Here is a 20,206-nt window from a genome sequence, read left to right as displayed (position 1 = left end):
TTTGTGTTTTGTTTGTGTCGAAGCATCCAGCAAAGAAGTATCACAGCTATCAGGACCATCAGCAGAACCACCAGGGATGCACAGAAGATGCCAAAGCTCACATCCTGGGTCACCATTATACATTGTACAACTTGCAGTTAGCACACTGTGTGTCTTGGGTTGTTAGGGACATCCTTCAAACGAACATCAAAGGACAGTGCCAAGCAACACTAACTTGTAGCAGACTGGTTAATTTCCTTTCATGTCCTTAATATCTAGTCTTCTAACAATGAAACAACCTGCTTATTCTGGTCGTCATTTAAGGTCGTTTTTAATGTCACTCGTTATGCATTATTAAGTCATGTAATAGATCAGTCATCTTTTCAAGACTGAACAATATGATCCACTTTGGTGTGAAACCACTTTTTGGAGGGGAAACGGTGAGAAGCATCCAGAAGAAAAACCAAACAAAAGTGCCCCACTTGAAGGATTACTTGCAACATAGGGACTTCCTTGGGGCCCTGACACTGTTGGAGTTTCAGAGAAGTATTGGAGAGAATGTGAAGCATGCCGACCTCTGGATTGGCTACTGTGCCTTCCACTTAGGTGATTTCAAAAGAGCTATGGAGGAATACCAGTCTCTGACCAGAGACCCTGAATGTCCTGCCGAGGTGTGGGCCTATTTAGCCTGTTCCCTCTTTTTTCTTGGGCTCTATAAAGAGGCTGAGGAGGCTGCGTGTAAGGCTCCAGTGTCCCCCCTCCAAAACAGGCTGCTCCTCCACTTGGCTCACAAGTTTAACGCTGAGAAAAACCTGATGGAATTTCACAAGAACCTGAAGGATACTATAGAGGACAATCTAAGCCTGGCATCCATTAACTACATGCATTCCCACTACAATGAAGCTATAGATATCTATAGACAACTTGCACTGCAGAACGGAGATTCCCCAGCCCTGAACATGTACGTGGCTTTGTGCTACTACAGGCTGGGCTACTATGACAGGTCCCTGGAAGTCTTAAATATGTACTTGCAGAGCATCCCTGACTCCACCATTGCCATTAACCTCAAGGCCTGCAACCACTTCAGGCTTGACAAAAGTAGGGCAGCAGAGGCTGAGTTGAAGAACCTGATCAATTCATCCTCCTGCTCCTTTCAGTTTGCTAAGGAGCTTATCCAACACAACCTGGTGGTGTTTTGTGGTGGGGCGGGGGCATTGCAGATGTTGCCACCATTGATCAATGTGATCCCCGAGGCCAGACTCAACCTGGTCATCTACCATCTCAGACAAGATAATTCCCAAGAAGCTTACAACCTCATCAAAGATTTGGTCCCCACCACACCTCAGGAGTACACTTTGAAAGGAGTGGTGAATGTCACATGGGGACGAGAAAATGGATCAAGGGATCACTTGAAAATCGCACAGCAGTTCTTTCAGCTGGTCGGAGGCTTGGTCACCGAATGCGACACTGTTCCTGGCAGACAGTGCTTAGCATCCTGCTTTTTCCTCTTGAGACAATTTGAAGATGTGCTCGTCTATCTTAACTCAATCAAGAGGTACCTTTATTATGATGATACCTTTAACTTTAACTATGCACAGGCTAAAGCAGCCCTTGGCTACTACAAAGAAGCTGAGGTCATTTTTCAGCTTGTTCAAAGTGACAAGATCAAGAATGACTACATTTACCTCAGCTGGCTGGCACGATGCTACATCATGAACCAGAAGGGCCAGCTTGCCTGGGAGCTTTACCTGAAGATGCGCACCTCCTCTTATTCCTTTAGTTTCCTGCAGCTCATCGCCAGCGACTGCTACACGATGGGCCAGTTCTACTATGCAGCCAAGGCGTTTGATGCACTTGAGAAGCTACAACCAGAATCCAACTACTATGAGGGAAAGAGAGGGGCTTGTGTTGGCGTCTTCCAGCTCATCCTGGCAAATAAGGAGCCTAAGGAGACACTAAAGGAGGTGGTCCACCTGCTGCAAAACTCTGGCAACCCACAGGTTGAATACATCATCCGAACTTTGAGGAAGTGGGCCAAAGACAATGGAGTCATCCTCTCATAAAAGTCGTCATTATTCACCGCACTATAGGCCTACATAAAGTCGTTAGACAACTCAATGTTGTTTGACAGGTTGAAATTAGTTTGTGGGCAAAGGCGTTTGTTGGGCTAAAAACGCTCCTCTTTCTCTTACTGGCCTGGACATGATCCAGCATTGATCCATTTAAAATTGGCAACTACAACATAAATATAAGAATTTGTGCCAAACAAACATTTTTTTTTATTATTGCTATTATCAAAGGAATTGCATTTGCTGCTGGTGCAACTACACCCTGACACATTAGAGTATTTTATTACAAATCAAAAAGAATACAACATTTCTGTCATGGGGCCTAAACCTTTTCAGCTGTAACAAACATTGGTTATGATATTAAAGAATTTAAATGTGGTTGTGTCTCCTTGCAGATCTGTTCTCTCTTCTGTGTGTATCAGGAGTCCCATATTGCATCTAGTAGCAGTCCCTTCAAGAAGTCTCTCCCTTAGTGATTGATGTTCAGGTCTGTCTGGGTCCTCTCACTCTGACGTCCGCCATGATCCGACACTGTTCCCTGTGTTCAGGCCAGTGCTTCACCTGACATTCTCGGTCACAGTACCATTCTCCCTGACATCTAGAGCATCTCTTTGAAGCCTCTTTTCCACAGGACCCACACTTGGGTTTCTCAGGGAGCAATACCTCCATCGAATCACAGTTGTACGTTTGGTTCATTCTCTGTGCATATAGTCTCAGGTCATTGTCAGATGGGTTGAATGTTTCTATTGCTTGATATTTTGCGATTGCTTTCCACTTCCCAGAATTCTCACTCACAATGTGGTTCCACATTTCTGGAATCTGCTCCAAAATGAGCCCCTTTTTCGGAGGAGCGGGGTCAGTAACTGAGAGATTAGCCAGGAAACGATGTAGTTCCACCAGGTTTGGCAGCTGATCAACCAGCACCTCCGTAAAGAAACCCCGGAGCTTTAGTAGCTGGCTCTTGTTGAAACTGTTAAAGTCATATTTCCTTTGGCAATCTTCTCTTAATAGCAGATTGTAAAGGGAAATCCAGACCTGTCCATCCAGCTTTGTCATCTTTAAATGGTCCTCAACGGGAATCTTCTGCCATTTGCTGTTAATGTACTTATGTACATCGCCCTCTCTGCAGCGGCTCCATGGGCAGCAGGCGATCAGTTGAACCAGTACACATGGCATGTTATGGATGCACAGCATACGATTGATAACACTGATACTGCCACCATGATCTGTGATGTAGCGCAGCACAGACACTGCCTTCAGGGAGATCTCAAACTCCACTGTATTGCTGTGAATTTGTAACTCCTCTACAGAGGATAAATGCGGTTTCCCTGTCTGGAAGTGTTGGCCATGAGCTGCAGTGTCTTCCCTGGCTGCTTTACTGGCCAACAAGGTGAGTTTGCGGTGGCAGTAATCCACCAAGTCGAGAACGGAGTCATCAGCAGCCTCACACAAATCCTTATGAAACATTATCGTCTCAAGTAGGTTTATAATCGTTGCTTCATGGTGGATCACCATGTAAAGATGAAATGTGCTCCTGGGTTGGAAGTCCTGCAGTTGACATAAGATCGGAAACACTTTGTGCTTCCACACCTCAATGAGGATCATCTCATGGACCAGAAGAGGAATCTTTCTATACAACACCAGGAGCTCCTTGATAACCTCATCATGCATGGCGGAGGCATTTAGTACTGCCTGCATGTTAAGCTTCTCAAGTAGCTCATGCTGTCTGAACCACCTTGTAGAGCCGACTTCCTTGAGGGGGAAGGTTTCCAGACTTTGAACGATTCCCTCTGCTTCCCCCGGAGAGATCACATACGAGTCCATATCATTTAAGTTAGCATGGGTTGTGAACCCGACCAACTGGTGTTTGTATTTTCCTCATGCTGCAGCAATAATTTTTCAGAAATACCAAAAACACAGATCAAAGTTGGTCAGTTTTGTATGGTAGTTGTTTTTTGTTCAGTACTTTCATGTTGTGACATGAAGGGAGAGCAACATGTCTGCTTATGCTTTCATATCTTAGTGGAGAGACCTTAGTCTACAGCTGGCTGGAACTTACTGGAAGAGGAGGATGTCTGGTTGGCACAAATTTGCCTACTAGTGTAAAATCAAATGTAAAAGTCATTTGACATCCGGTGTTGTCACAGCAAAACACTGATGAACAGGAAAGAGCCTAAACTATTATCGCAGGCCAAAGTTCCACACAAGTTCCTCTTCAATGCAGCTCCAGATGAATTCCTGCATTGTAAAATCTGCTCTGTGGCTCGTGTGCATTAGCTTGCTGTTCAGCTCCTCTCAGAGCTGCTATCAGTGCTTTTTTGAGGCAAGAGACCGTGTTCGTCTGTGTTTTGAACACACCAGGTCACACATGGTTATAGATACCTGCATGAGGATGTTGAACCGTATATTCAACAATAACAACAGTGTGATTGAGGCTGGCAGAGTAGGTCGTGGATATGATAAGCAGCTGAATGATATTTTGCATGCAGAAATTCGGCCCTTGGAAGCTGAATTTGGCCTAATGGAAAATGTAGTCCCGGCGATGTATGAGGGGAGGCTTCAGACAGCAGCAGACAATTTCATCGCAGCTGCGTCCAGACTGCCTCGAGCCTCTGGATGTGTCCCTCCATGTGGTTTCCAGAGTGCAGGTGCTGTGTACAACTGTGATACCTGCAGGTACGTCTCCTGTGAGCTCCCTCTCGACTGTCCAGTTCGAAGAATCAACGTCACGGAGAATAACAGGAGTCGAATGTGGTGCGACGTGCAATTTCGCTTGCCAGACAACATCAAGATAATGTGGAGGTTCGCAGAAGAGGTGGAAACGCAGCAGATGAATCAGTTTGAAGTAGTGACTGTTGGGGTGGACAAGCTTTATTCTATCTCTTCAGCCAGCCCGCAGCATCAGGGCACCTACATGTGTGAGATCTTCTCAGACCAGCGCTCCATCGTGAGACTATACTTCTATCTTTTCATAACCTCTCACCATACGAGAGGTTATGAAAAGCTGCAGGACATATTCGACCTGTCTCTGCTTCCAGGAGGGAGGTTACTTGGCAGCACTGCAGCTGATGATCCTCCCCACGTCTTTCTCCCTCCACTGCTGCTTCTTATAGCCTGTTTAACTTCTTTGCTGCTCCTGCTCTTCCTCACCCTCGGGGCTTTGTATTGGTCGTTACCAGAGAAAACTAATCTTTCTAAAAAGGATGGAGACGATCTGGACAGTTAAACAGCTACACGTAGAGCAATATAGTAGTAAAGTAATTATACATATAGTGTGAGCGTCGTTGTTAGTTAACTAACCCCTAGGGTTCTTAGTTAACCCAGAGTTGAGGTAGATTTATACTCTGGACTTATCCACAAAACAACTTTTCTTTTACAATGTTTTTAACTTTTTTGTTCTTAAGCCTCTTAAGACCATCAAGATAATCAGGCTGCCTGTATTTATATTGATTGTATAGTTGTATAATTTTGTTGCTTTCTGCTTCCCTTCTCCAAGATAACTTTCACTTTCGAGATCTGGCAGTTATTTGACAGTTAAGGAATTACGGTACTGAGGGGCTGACGTCACAAAAGTGTGACGCGCTGGTGAATCTTGTCTGTTAACGAAAGTCTTGAAGTATATGGGTGCAAAGCTCTATTTCTCTATTTTCCAGTCTCCATCCATCCGTCTTCTACCACTTTATCCGCCACATGAGGGTTGCGTGGGGTGCTGTGCCAACCTCAGCTGACATAGGGCAAAAGGCAGGGTCAGACCCTGGACAGATCGTCTGTGAGATGAGTAGTATGCATGCCAAGTTGTTAACAGAAGGGTTAAGCACGCCATTGTTTCAAGAAATGTCTTCACCCACACAAAACCTAAAATGGCTTTCAATGGTGTAGTGTGTCAGGTTGTACAAGAAAATGTTGCACTTGTGAAAAGAAACAAAAAATAAATCAGTTAATCTCCAAAAGGTACATCTCAAGACATAATTTGCAATAATATAAAGAAAAAATTTGATTTATGACATGGAGTTATTGGACCATACATCTGCTGTACATTATAGTATTGCACAGTAAAATATTACAATATTTGCATACAATGATATTTTCAAAGCTTGCCCACGACTCCCTGTCATCATCTCGAAGTGTGAAATACAAGAATGAAATGATGTATTATGTAAAAGTTAAGTAAGGGAGTCCATAAAGTACGCAGTTGAAGGATGATGGTTTGAGAGTGATTTTGTTGGGAACATCAACTTTCTTTGAATCAGTGAGTCGTAATGGATCATGTGATCCTGTAGCCTTATGCATCATCTTTGAACCATTCCTTCTCAAGGCATGGATGGTCTGACCACAGGTTTGTCTGACTCTCACCAGGTTGTCTAGTAAAGTTACCATATTGTTTGCTGTCTGTTGAAAGCTACTCTGCCACTGATTAACAACAATACAGCCAACACCACACAAACTCAATAGCAGAGCAGTCTCCTGGGTTTTCAACTGGGGAAACTGTCCAGCGCTAGTGTGCGTGTCATGGACTGACTGCTGGAGACTGCTGGCATCGTTGTGAACTTGCTCAAAGAGGAGAGCCATGCGGCACTTTGACAGTTGGAGGGCTGCTAGTTTGCCAGGTGAGATGTTAGCCATGAAGTGCTCCTTCCCAAGGTAAATAAAGGCACTGCATTTGCACAGTAGGCGCTCCAACTCAGACAGACTGCCCATGAAGTCATCCTTCTGAAGTTTGGAAACCTTACTTGTGTCCATAATCTCCATCATCTTCGTAGTCAAACTAGTCTCAAATTTGCCGCCATTGTAAGAATCAGCAATATATTTTACATTTCGAAAGTCAACTGAGAAGGTGTTTGAGGGTAAGTCCGGTATCGCTTTGCTACTTTGGTTTTCTTTTTCTTTTTTCTTCGACTTACTTTTCTTGCCACTTTTGGTCTTTTTTTCATTGTCACATTGAACACTCTCTGGTTTCACTTTGTTCAATCTACTGTGAAGAAGCTGGAGGGAAAGGTCTCGTGACACAGAGATCACACCTTCCTCCAGCAGAAAGGGTAAGGATTCCAGTGGCAAATCCAGCAACTTCCTGTCTGCCAGCAATACCACATATTCACCTGGGTATGGGATTGGTTTAGGCAAGTTTTGCTTCTTTTTCTTATCTTTGGATTTTGTCGTTTCAATGGGTGATTCTATTTCCACTTGGGGTCGTAAGCAAGAGAAGTTAAACTGCGCAAGCAGCGGTTTCAAATAGTCTTCCATATCCTGTACAATTTTGCAGAAATGAGGCGTTAACCTTTTATCTGTAGCAGATTTCTGATGCTTCTCAAAGGCCTCCAGGTTGCCCTTTGTACAGTGCAAACAGACTTCCTTAATGAGGGAACATCTAGTATCCTGACCAAATGTTTGAATCTGCTCCCTCAATGTCAGCAGATCCTGTGGACAGACTGGAACCTTGGCCAAATTAGAGCATGTCAGAGTATCTGGAACACCATTAGTCTTTGCTTTATTTTCTGAAGTTTTGCTCATCTCATAGAAGGCTCCATAAAGTTCTGATCCATCTTCAGAGTGCTGAAGCAGCAGGATTTTCAGGTTGGATGGGAGCTCTTTAAGGATGTTGAAGTGGTTGGGATTAATGGTCAGCTGGCTGAAGGCCTTGGAGAGGTGGTTAAGGGAGTCCTCCAACCCCTTCAGCATGCTGCTGGGCCTCTTCCCTTGATAGTGGAGCAGGTTCTTGTGTAGACTGTATAGTGCTGAGAGTTGGGACACGTTGGTGTCAACACATGCAGAACGCAGGACTTCATTTGTCAGCGACACAGTGCAGCAGCTCTGAAAGAGGGCAAGATACTGACCTGCCATTGCAGGTTCCATTTGGCCAAGACAACCCAATATGTTGATAGAAGCATCAGCCAGCATGGAGGATGACGGGTTGTGTTGGAGAAACAAGCTGACGGCTTCACTGAGGGCCTTAGTAGCTTGTGCCAATAGATGCTTGGTTTTATACCTTCTCTGCATTAGCTCAGTACTTTTGACAGTTGTCTTTGGGTCTTTTGGATTTGATTCTTTGTCTTTCCCATTCTCTGAATTCTCAGACTGTACAGAAGTGGTTTCATGGTCAGATAAGGCCTCACGATGCTTGCGTTTGTCCCAGAGATCGCTCACATAAATAGGGTCCATCTGCATAGCCTGCAGTCTCAAGTACTTCCCCATGAGACAAAGGCAGCGAGCTTGGGTCTCCATGTTGTTCAAAGAGCAAGAACTGACGGCACCTAGCTGGCACAGAGCCACCTGCCCCAAAGTACTGCTAACATTCATCCATTCCTGCTCTATTGGGTTTGGCTCAAGTGTGCTGCTTAGAAACTCCTCCAGTATAATCTCAGTTGAGGTTTTCCTCTGACGGGACAGAGCTTGGTGTGTCTCTTCAGCACACAGCTCCTCCAGCATGGCCAGAGAAAAATCTGCCAGAGCTAGTCGCAGGTGCATCAGCCTCCACATAGCCGTCAGTGAAAATTCACAAGTCTTTTGTTGGGGGAGCAGGCTCTGAGCATTCAGCACCACATGCTCCTGCAGTACAACAGCCTGCTGCAATTGGGAGAGGCCAGCAAGCAGGAAGCGCTGCTTCTCCTCTTTTGTGATTGCACGGTTGGCTAAAAGTCTCATACCATGTGCGCTCTCTGCACTTGCCTCTGCTGCCTGTTGTCTATGGTTGAGTTTTGTGAAACTACTGACACACTCTCTTAGTGTACTGCAGGCAGCCATAACCCTCTGGACATTCTCGTAGCAGAGTGTCATTCCAGGTTCACTGTGAAGGGTACCTATACATTCCTTGGCACCTCTCATCTCTAATGAAGTGATCAAGAATGTGATCTCTGGGGCTCTATTTATCTGCTGCTCCATGACCAGCTTTAGAGCCCCACAGCCCTGCTTTATGACATGATCAATTTTTGTTTGTACATCTTGGTGTCTCTGGCCTACTAAAGCTCTTACCTTGATGAGTGTAAACTGGTACCAGAACTCTTCATCACCACTGAGGTCTTGAGTTTTGTCCAGAAGGGTCAGGGCTTGGGCAGGCTTCTGCTCTTCACAAGCCAGAGTGGCCAGACTGAGTAAACTTCTTGCCAGTGCTTTCTGATTCCCAAGCTCTCTTGCCACTAAGTGAGTCTCTGCCAGGAGCTGTCGTGCTGGTTGATAGAGCCCCATGCTGAGGCAAACCTCAGCTTTGTCCAGCCAAATGTCCTGAGCAAACACATTCATACTTTGTTGTCCAGGCCAGGCATTGTCATCCCTCTCAGCTTTCTGATTACAAGGTTTGTGAGGGTCTCTCCTATTATTTGAACGAGCAATCGCTGTGTGGCACGTTATCTGTTCTTCATCCTTGGTTTCACACAAATCCTGGAGAATTATTTGATATTGTGAATGTGTTTCCAAGCCCAGCTCATAACAGGTCCAGAGGATTTTGAGTCGATAGAGATCAGACAGGCTTCTCTTGTCAGTTAGGTCATGGGCAATGAGTTCAGCCAGATGCAGTACAGGCAAAGTCAGGTGATCAAGGGAGATTGAGTGCAGCTCTTTTTCCAGCACATTCAGATAAAATATGCTTTGAGTTTGGTTTGTAATGCTATGTGTATTAATACACTGGGGGTTACTGTTGCCTTTGAAAATGTCCCTGACTTCATCAGGACAGATGTACTTTGCCCAGTCCTCTGGGCAGGAAGGAGGTGACATAACAGATTTAGCTTTTTTATGTTGTGGGGTTTTCCCTTTTGCACTTTTTTTCTTCTTTTTGAGTGACGTTGGGGGGGGCTGAGGCTGGAGCAGCATAGAAGCAGCCTCCAATGAAACCTGCCATATTTGAAGTACAAAAGTGTAGGCTATGACCAGGTTAAGCTGGTGCTCAGGTGAAGTCCTGCCAGCCATGACAGCAAGCAGAGTGTGTGCTCTTACTAAGCCATCCAGGTGACGCACTTCATCCAGACTGGACATATTTTGCCTGAACAACAAGCTCTGGGCTCCCACCAAGGAAATGTCCTGTGTATTCAAACTGCTCTGTGTGGACTCTTGTTCAGGATTTTGTTCAGGATCCAGTTCAGTATCAAGTTCAGGATCCGGTTCAGGTTCAGGATCCAGATGTAGCAGGATGTCGATGGCCCATTGAACTTGGTGTTGGGCACTGGCTTCTGGAAAGTTGTGAAAATACAGCCACTGTCCAAACTCCAGGATGAGGTCAACCTTCTGCCACTGGGTCTCAGTGCTGAACAGAGATGAGATTGATTTCTGGTAGTAGGTAACCTTGTGGCTCATATTGGTAGCACACAGTGCCAGCTGATGCCACATAAGTGAACTGCATTGTTCGTCATCCCGGACCCTTTGCATGTCCGTCAGGACACTTTCTCCCAGTCGTGCTTTAACTTTTATGCAATGTTTGAGCAGAGACAGTGCTTGTCTGGTGGAGGGGATGTTGTTAATAGCCTTGTCCAGCAGCTGCAGAGCACTTTTCCTGTCAGATTCATCTATGTAGATATGAAGCAACGAACTATAAATGGCTGCTCTCAGGGTTAGGCCCTCTTCATTTCTTACTTCCTGTTTTGAACTTCCAAAATACAGGCCTGTCAGGATAAGTGATTCTTTCTCTTTGATCTCTTTTTCTTCATGTTTGGTGGTGGTATGGAACAGAGCAGTAAGTATCTTTTCCAGATCATCTTTGAGTGTCCATCTTTCCTCAGGAGTCTGTATCAAGGGTAAACAAGTGTTCCAGTAATGTCTGGCAGCTGTGAGACACAAATCTGGATTGTTAGCCTTTTCTGCATAGCTGATGCTGGATAAAATAAACTTCATAGCCTCTCTGTAAGTCTGTAGATCACCTTTGGACTCATGGACTAAGCTTAATCCCCTTGAACAAGCTGCACTGCTGAGCATCTCATTTACGGCAATCATGTCATACAAAACACAGGGCAAAGTGTTGATTTGTTTTTCTGCCATTTCTTCTAGCTGTAGCGCACTCTCAGTGCAGCACAACACCAATCCGTGGTCCTTGGCAGAGTAACAGAGGGAAGCCAACTGGCACCATACGTGCAGCTCTACTACAGCATCGGTCCAGCTGCACTCTGATGCCATAGTTACCAGTGTGGTGAGACTAGGAGCAGAGAACTCCATTTGTCTTGGGGTCCTATTGCATTGGTGCATTTCCACTGCAACAAGGACTCTCATCAATATTTCCTCATTCATACGCTCATCTTTGAAATAGTTTTTTAAGTCTATCTGCTGTTGCAACAACATCTTGATCTGTACCCATGTAGCCACCAACTGCTTCTTTGCTGCGATAGAAACCATCTCCCCTGGCATGTTGCAGTTGGGTAATTGAAGGGCATAGTCACACAGCTCCAATGCTCTATAGATATCCTGCAGAGCAGCAGTATTCTTCATTCTTTTCACTGAACTGCTTTTGCCCTCATTAACTGGCAAGTTTGGCTCGTCACCCTCTGGTCCACGAACAGACTTCATCAACCCCTGGGCCACAGCGTTACATAACAGAACAACCAGGGCACAATTCCCCGGGGACTCCAGCTTTTGAAGCATCTCCAATAGACTCTGAAAGGAAGGAAGCAGATGTTGACATTCTCCAGCCACAAGTAAGTTGCTGCTGTAGTTCCAGAGGTAAATGGCTGCATTTGTAACCACCCATGGCTCCATGATTTCCATTCCCAGCTCTGCTGCCCGCAAGAAGTTAGAGGTGGCATGTTCAGACAGATCCTGGACCCAGTTTGAGTATATTACCCAGTGTGGGTTCTTCTTAGACGCACCCCCTGGCTTTTGTGGCAGGACTGCAGGGCTGTACAGCTGCACCCCTTCAGTTAATAGCTTTTGGATGGTGGCTTCAGCACTAATGAAGTAGGTTTCAGCTAAAATGCGCAAGCAATCCGTAACAGACCTGTTATTACAATCATTAAGACATTCGTCACAGCTCTTGTCCTGAGCCTTGGAAATCTTCCATCTCTTATCATAAAATAAGCAGAATCGACAAGCACCTCGGCACACATCCCAAACTTCATGTTTCCTGGCGGTCTTTGCCAGACTTGCCCACAACTTCATCCTCTCTTTGCGGTCAGCGCCTCTGGCTTGTTTGGCTAGGTGACTGTCCAGTCTCTGTAAAGATGCAGAGTGATGTTGAGCCCTAGCAGAGAGCTGAGCCACTGGTCCAGATCCACGAATGTCTACAGGAATTTTGGATATATTGTCTCCATCCAGCACCATCTGAAAATCTTCCTGACCCAAATGGAGACCAACAGCAACGAGGGTGGGACGAATGTCTGAGTTATGAGGTTGCTTGCCCCTTGTCTGCTGCAGAAGCATAGCAGCTTTGTCTTTATTTTGGGATAGTGCTTGGAAAGGGGTCCTTCTGACCTGCAGGAGATGTAAAGCTGATGACAGTTGTTCATGTCGCGTCCCATCATCCAACAGGATGGCTTTCTGAAGGTGAGTCAAAGAGGCCTCAAGGCACCCCTCCTCCTCTGTGATCTTAGCTAGCTCTGAGTGGATTTGACATCGCATCTCCAACAATATACTTTGGACGTCTTCCAATTCTTGTGCCACTCTGAGCAGGGGTGTTTTGATGTATTTCCTAAGGGTGTATTGCAAGAGGGGCAAGCAAAACTTCCACTGTGTAGCACACACTGCCTGAACAGCCTGAGGGTCTCCCTCTCTCACTGCACTCTGCAACAACTGATCTAGTTTGCCAATATCCTTCAGCCGGTGCTCCACGCTGGCTTTGGAATAGTCATTTATATTTGCCTCTTTCTTCAGGAGGTGTAATTCAGCTTTGACACATTTCATTAATATGGATTGGACAATACTAACTTCTTCAACCAACTTTAGCTCTTTCAAACAGTTGGCAGCTACGTTCGGATACTTTGCTTGCAAGGACAGCAAAGCCAACTCCAGGAGGAAGGCAACTCTGTCAGCTGTTTGGATGGGCAATGCATTACGAATCACTGGCACAGTGGATGTTTTGGTACCACCCACCAAGAGAGAAAACATTTCCTCAAGTTTGGTAGAATCATGTTTTGTTAGGTTACCCTCTTTTTCCAGTGTCTTTAATTCCTGTATTTTGTAAATGACTGCTGAGGCGGTGTCCTGCTTGATTGTTCTATTGATGGTAAAACTGTCTGTAAGACTGTGTTGTACTTGCAACTTAAAGAGTCTTGAAAAAAGATGCGGGGTGTGTGCCTTGATAAATTCTTCTATATCTTTGGCGATCTCTGCAGCTTCCCTCTTTCTTCCTGAGTCAACAAGACATGTTATCAGGTGCAATGTAAGTTCTGCCCTCCAACTGTGGTCCTTGTTTGCAACCTGTTCCAGAGCTTGCACTACCTTCCCAAGGGAGGGAACCAGGTAGAGGCAGCGCCCTGGCAGCAGGAGAGGGTGAACCATATGGAAATATAGCACTGAGGCATTGAACACCAGGAAGTGACATCTTGGCTCATTCTTCGCAATTTCAATTGCTTGAAGGAAGTATTCTATAGCCTCCTCAAAAGCTTTAACGTTCCCATAGGCTGGCGGAGACTTCAGACGGCCTTGGCAGAGGTAGGCTCGACATAAAATTTGATTTGCTTGTGGATTTCCCTCAAAGTATTTCTCCAGACATAGTGTGCTAATCTCCAAACAATGCAGCTCTAGAGCTGCTTCTGCACACAGAACATACAGCTCTGGGACAATGTGTGGTGCCAAATTCTTGATTAAATCATAGGCTGACTGCAGAGCTTCACAGTCTTCTTGCTCTGTTGCCTTGGTTAGAAAATGTCGAATATCATTCTCCATATCTGGTAAAAGTTAATTAGCCATCGTCTATTCCTCCCCGTTACTTGATTTTAGCCAATAGACCAACTCTGCCGCCTTTGATCTTTCAAGGGATTCCCTTCCACATTTTCCAAGGTAACTCATAGGCTACTACTGAAAATTAGATTAGATCAAAGGAATAAGGAAGCATGGAAGAGGTGGAGAAGAATAAGCAACTGATTAAACGCAACATTACTGTTGCAAACTGCTGTAAATCACCACCAGCCTCAACCAACAGTTGAGATTTTCTTTCATGGTTACCCCAGCAACCACTAAACCGCTCAATATAGAGTGTGGGCGGTGTTAATCTCCTGTTTATTTGCAGAAAAGTGCTTTTGATTAATCCATGGACACATAATCTTAACTTTAACCTTGCCAAAATGGCTATTACCTTGTAATAAATCTCCACATTTGGTTCCAAGAATGACTTCAGTGCTAAATACCCCACAGGCTTGAAAATCCAAGGTCATTACATCCAGGACTAGAGAATAATCTGTTTGCAAGCATGTGATATCTGCCGGTAGTCTAGTTGTGAGTGGATTTCTTAAACTGGCACCAGTCAACTCCTGGGATCCACCTAGAAACGCGTGCGCACACACACACACACAAACACACACACAAACACACACAGAGATCAGTCATCAGCACCTGCACACCTGCAACCCATCATACACACAGAAAGACAGAAACAAGGAAACTAGCATTTCTCTAAAGGAAAGGGATATATTCTCTCTAAAACTTTAACTAGATTCAGTAGAAACTTTACTTGAGTGAAGTTGAAGTGGTAAATGTATTCAACCATGAAGTGAAAACATCACAAAAAAGTTTGCATAAGTGTCCAACACAAAGTGTTAAACGTGCACCAAATGCAAGGAGAAATGATAATGATGTCACCTTAGTTTATGAATGATTGTGTTGCTATTAATCTTTCTCACATAACTGTTCAGGAGTGACAGACAATGATTATTATGTCTATGTAATAAATAAGGGGCAGGTAAAAAATAAGATTTTCTTCTCCCTGCTGATCATGGAATGTGCACATGTTTTGCCATTTTAGATAAAAACACAGATTATACAATCCCAAATCACAATAAATGGATAATAGTGTTGGAGTTATTTAAAAATAATGAGTAGTTAATATAAAGGTGTTGGATTAACAGGCATTAAAGTGGAACCAGCCCATGAGATAACATAAATTAGCAAAATATAATTATGTGTTATGTTAAAAATAGCCAAGAGTAAAAGAGGCTGAAATCTTGAACAAAGAAACCCTCTGTAGGGACGATATGGAAGAGACTGGATGTGTGTCAGCTGCTGATTGTTGATTGGGAAACACCTGTGTCAGGTGGCACCTGTGAACTGCTCCATAAATTGAAGTGCGTCAGTTGGCTTCTGTTTGACCAGAGGAAGGTCTGACATGCTGCTGCTCTTCACAAACATTGTGTTTCTGTTGTTTATTCACTTAAATAATGAAGAAACTTATTTTTTTTCACTCCCAGTTTGTCATAAATGTATTGTCCATGCTCTCTCGCTAATTTAGTCTCTGCTCAGTTTGTTCTGATGGTTTCAAATGCCTTTTAAGTTTGGGGTCTTATTTCTGAAGTGCCTTCACCTGGTTTATGTAGTCATTTAGTGAAATGCTGGGATGTGGCACAAAGGAACACAAGTCACCAAAATGCTTTAACCCTTTTAGCCCTAAGCCTATTTTGGAGGTCTCTGCTTGTAAATTGCACACCCATAATGAAATGAGTGCAGCCACAAGATCTATTCCAATACTTTTGGGTGTCATAGTAAACTTGTGAGATTTAAGATGTGTAAATGTATGTAATACATGGGGTGTCCCTGCTGAAGAGTGAATGAAGATGGTCACTCAGATGAAGTTACCACAAAATTGCCTCAAAGAAGGCGGTCCTGTGGCATTTTTTCCCTGGGAAAGATGATCTGTGGTGGACTGTTAGAAGGCCAGTGAAAATGACAATAGCCAAAAATATGAAAAAGTTATTCACTGATCACTTCCCACTTGAATTTCATCTCAGCTAGCTTTATATTTACAGTGTTGGCATTTGTATTTTCAATAATGTGTCTGACCACAGAAGCAGAGAAGTAAAGCTAGACGAGGCTCAGGGGGCATGAATGTTGCATGTTTCTTTTGAGGTTAATAAATGATCCCTGAACTGTAACTCTTGGAGGCCTCATCAGTTTAACACATCACACAATAGAAAACGGTGATCCACGTCAAAGAATTCCATGTTAAACAGTAAAGAAAGCCCTCCATAGAGTAAAAACTGTCTATGAATCATTTATTAACTAAAATGAATAACCACATGTTCCTCTTCAGTGCTGTAGTCAGGCTGACGCACAGAGTAAAGAGATGTCTACAATTAAACAAGGGCAAGTCCAAAATGACCTGGATGACTGAGAACCTTCAGACATGTGCACATGTTGGACTGCAGGAAATTGAGGGGACACATGCAGGACCATCTATGATTCAACCTGCGATACAAATACATCTAATTGTACCTGAAATATGTACAACTTTGTTCCCCATGATGAAGGGGAGGAAGAACTTCCTCATCATTTGGTCAGGGTGAAGAGTTGATAATGAAATTATCTCTTAAGTAGCCCTCTCTACAGTAACATGTCTGTAATACATAAGGGACAGATAAGTAAAATTCTTGTCGATCATGGAATGTACTTAAGTTTTTTTTTTTGAATGTTTTTTTTCCAATTTAATCAATAAAAAGAATCAAGTTAACATCCTAGTGTTGGATTAACATACATTAAAGTGGAAATCAGCAAAAAAAAAATGTAAAAGTACCCAAGAGTAAAACAGACTTAAATCTTAAACCAAAGAAATCTGTAATGGGTCGCACCTGTGAGCTGCTCTGTAAATTGGTTTCTGTTTGACCAGGGGTGGTCTGACATGCTGCTGCTCTTCAAACATTGTTTCTGTTCACAACAAAACAAATGTAGTTTAATTCAGTTGGTGAATTTACTTCCTGAAATGCCCCTTTGTGATTTTTGCACTTGATTCGAGTTGTTATTGTTGAATTGTTTGACCTGTGTTTAAAACGGTAACATACCAAACACAGAAGCACCTGATCCAAAAAAAGGATTTCGTTTGCTCAGAATGAAAAGTTGAAACCCTGTTCAAAACACAGCTTCAACACCATGTATGATAATGATGTTCTACTTGTAGTGCTGCATCTGTTAGCTCAACCTGCGTAAAACAAGCTCATGCACGTGGCTGCTAATGCTAAAGAATCTGAATTCTGCATGTATTACACTTGTAGATCATACTCAGGATATGGTGCAAGTGTGGATGAATCACCATCTCCCTGCCTTTTAAAGGGTTAAAAGTTGAGGCACACTGAAAAATACCAGAACACTCCACAGGTGATCAGGTTGATTGGAAACAGGTGAGTGTCATGACTGGGTAAAAAAGGATCGTCCCTGAATAGCTCAGTTGTATTTAAAGGACACAACTTTAAAATGCTTTCAGGATGAAGATTGACTTTTATAATATTACAGCAGTTTTTGGGGAAGGTGACATTTTCTGCTGCTAACAAACGAGTCAGGATAGTGAAGTATATGGACCTAAAAGAACACATTAATAAGTAAACATGAGACGAGGGTATTCTGGACACATGACAGTCAGACAATATGCGTCCTGGATATGATGTGTTAAGGAAGTATAGATGTCTCTTGTTTGACTAAATGGGGATATTGTCCAAACTTGCTGCCTAAAGTTCCATTAATCATTTGGGAAGAAATGTGTTTTCTACTGGGGATGTATGTTGGTGGTTCATGAATGGATTTAAATGTTTATTATTAGACTACTATACAATCAAATGTGAACATTTATTGGTAAAGGAAAGTGGTGAGTCAGCAATGAATACTATTATCTAGAGATGGGACGTTTGACACTGAGACTCTGAAGCCTGCTTCACTCTATTGAAGCAGGCTGGTTCGAAACGCTGTGTCGAGGCTTGTATCAAATCTCCGCGATCACGTGACCGATGACGTTTGAAGCTTCATACATAACAAACCACGGCTTCATTCATTATAAGGAGACGCAAGATGCCCAGTGTTCCCCCTGCTCCATAGGGTTCTGAGAGACCTTTGACTTTTAACGGTTTAGTTAGTCTTAGAATAAAGACACAACTGCTTAATAATGACTTTATTGCTTTTGTGTTGGAACTGGAATCAATGATGTGTGAATCATTTGGAGGTTCATTGCTGCTATAATTGCAGCTGACCACTAGATGTCACTGGTAGGGTCTTTCTTTGAAGCTTCAAATCTTTTTTCGGTACAATCAGAAGATTCTTTGGTCTCAAATAAAAAGTGCAATTGAAATGTATTTTGTTCCCCTGCGCAACACTGTTTAAAGTCGGATGATGTAATGAGATGTTAGCAAATTGGAATTTAGTTCAATATGACTTGTCATTAATTAATCTAGTTTAGGATTCGCACAGTTAAAATCTGTGTGAGGGGGGAATCATGGAAATGCAGTTTTGGAACAATAACATAAATTCAATGGAAGTTATGAGAATGAACTTGCATTTGAAATGATGAAATCAAATTAGATCAATTTGTAATCTTTATATGTAAAGTAGTTTAATACTCCACTGAGAATCTCATTCCTAGATGGACAGTTTAAATATTTAATAATGAACCATGTAGGAATTAGAAACAATAAAATAACCATGAATCATTTTGGTCACTGGATTGAAGTAGCTCCATCCGACAACCTTGGAGCAGAAAAACGATTTCAATTTGAAGTGAATATTATTTAAACTGAGTTTAATCGCCAAATTGACCATAGGTGTGAGTGTTTGTCTATATGTGGCCCTGCGATGGACTGACTGTCCAGGGTGTGCCCATCACCTCCATGATCCTCACATGGAGGATGGATCCCATAAGAACCCACTGCATTGTTTTTATCGAATAACACACATCAGCTGCCCTCCGTAGGTCTGTTTACTGTCAGAAAAGATGGTGGTCTCCTTGCTCGAGACAAGGAAGTTGAGTGACTGATGCTGCCTGTGAACCCATGTACCTGAAGGGGGTCCCAAGAGAAGTGGAATGAGCCAATGAGAGAAGAATCCTGTGATGAGACCAACATCATCAGCAGTCCAGGCTAAAGGAGCATGGCGTTGGGTCAACTGAGCCAGCGCACAGAAGGGTTCGACAAAAACCAGAATGCTTGGGATGAAAGAGACTGAAGCTGAAGGAGATGGACCAGTTTCTGAAGCCCCAGAGAACCAGCACTCTGTGTCACTGTCACTCATCCCAGGAAAAGACAGATGACTCAGATTCAAGATTCCTTTGTCATTCCAACACACATTAAGACATGAGGTCAGAACGAAATTTCAGTCTCTCCAGAACCCAGTCAGCCCAGCAATAAAAAGAAGAACCAACAGTTTAACTTAAAAAAAAAATGTAAATTTTAAAAAGATTTAAAACCTCTGGAGGTACTGGGGGGGTTGTGCAAACAGTTTAGACCGTGGGGAGCAGCAAGGCTATGGGGGCTACAGAGAGTTCAGAGTCTGACAGCTCCAGGGTAGAAGCTGTTCCTCAGTCTCATTGTCCTGCTTTTGATGCTCCGTAGCCTCCTGCCTGAGGGGAGGGGGGTGAACAGGGTGGGTGGGATCTCTCATGATGCAGGTGGCCCTTTTCCTGCATCTGGAGGTGAAGATGGGGAGGCTGCTGCCCACAGTTCTGTGCTGGCTGGAAGTGTTGCTGCTCCAGGTGAGGTCGTCCTTGAGATGCACGCCCAGGTACCTGAAGCTGGAGACCACTTCCACTGCTGTTCCTCCGATGTGCAGGGGATGTCTGCTCCTCCTGAAGTCCACGATCAGCTCCTTTGTGTTGATGCAGAGGTTGTTTTCCCTGCACCAACCCTCCAGGTGTTCCACTTCCCGCCTGTAGCTGGACTCATCGTTGTTGCTGATGCGTCCAACCACTGCTGTGTAATCAGCAAACTTCACAATATGACAGCTGGGATGTTTAGGTGAGCAGTCATGAGTGAGCAGGGTGAACAGAAGAGGGCTCAGCACGCAGCCCTGCCTGTCTGTCAGGAAGTCCAGAACCCAGTTGCAGAGGGGGGGCTCAGTCAGAGTGAAAAGAGTTTATGGATCAGGGTCTGTGGTATGATAGTGTTGAAAGCTGATGTGAAGTCGAGGATAGCAGGCGGACATAGGAGTCTTTGCTCTCCAGGTGAGTGAGGGCTGTGTGGACCACAGAATAGATGGCGTCCTCTGTGGATCCGTTTTTTCCTGTATGCATATTGGTGGGGGTCCACCGTGATGTTGATACTGTCCTTGATGCGAGTCCTGACCAGTTC

The 20,206-nt window shown here is 43.9% G+C and overlaps 4 protein-coding genes across 4 annotated transcripts; 2 read left to right on the top strand and 2 right to left on the bottom strand.

Moving 5' to 3' along the window:
• Window positions 1-155: 155 nt before the first annotated feature.
• LOC131465151 (intraflagellar transport protein 56-like) lies at window positions 156-2,426 on the top strand. Its single transcript, XM_058637530.1, has one exon. The coding sequence runs from the start codon at window positions 378-380 to the stop codon at window positions 2,040-2,042; it is 1,665 nt and encodes a 554-aa protein (XP_058493513.1). The 5' UTR covers window positions 156-377; the 3' UTR covers window positions 2,043-2,426.
• On the bottom strand, window positions 2,296-4,089 carry LOC131465152 (zinc finger MYND domain-containing protein 10-like). Its single transcript, XM_058637531.1, has one exon. The coding sequence runs from the start codon at window positions 3,870-3,872 to the stop codon at window positions 2,532-2,534; it is 1,341 nt and encodes a 446-aa protein (XP_058493514.1). The 5' UTR covers window positions 3,873-4,089; the 3' UTR covers window positions 2,296-2,531.
• Window positions 4,090-4,257: 168 nt separating this feature from the next.
• Window positions 4,258-6,141, top strand: spaca6 (sperm acrosome associated 6). Its single transcript, XM_058637532.1, has one exon. The coding sequence runs from the start codon at window positions 4,267-4,269 to the stop codon at window positions 5,272-5,274; it is 1,008 nt and encodes a 335-aa protein (XP_058493515.1). The 5' UTR covers window positions 4,258-4,266; the 3' UTR covers window positions 5,275-6,141.
• Window positions 6,142-6,144: 3 nt separating this feature from the next.
• LOC131465149 (cilia- and flagella-associated protein 46-like) lies at window positions 6,145-13,851 on the bottom strand. Its single transcript, XM_058637526.1, has one exon. The coding sequence runs from the start codon at window positions 13,839-13,841 to the stop codon at window positions 6,201-6,203; it is 7,641 nt and encodes a 2,546-aa protein (XP_058493509.1). The 5' UTR covers window positions 13,842-13,851; the 3' UTR covers window positions 6,145-6,200.
• Window positions 13,852-20,206: the final 6,355 nt, after the last annotated feature.

The sequence above is a fragment of the Solea solea genome, chromosome 9 (genome assembly GCF_958295425.1).
Source record: "Solea solea chromosome 9, fSolSol10.1, whole genome shotgun sequence".
Taxonomy (NCBI): Eukaryota; Metazoa; Chordata; class Actinopteri; order Pleuronectiformes; family Soleidae; genus Solea; species Solea solea.
This window is presented reverse-complemented; position numbering and strand designations above follow the sequence as displayed.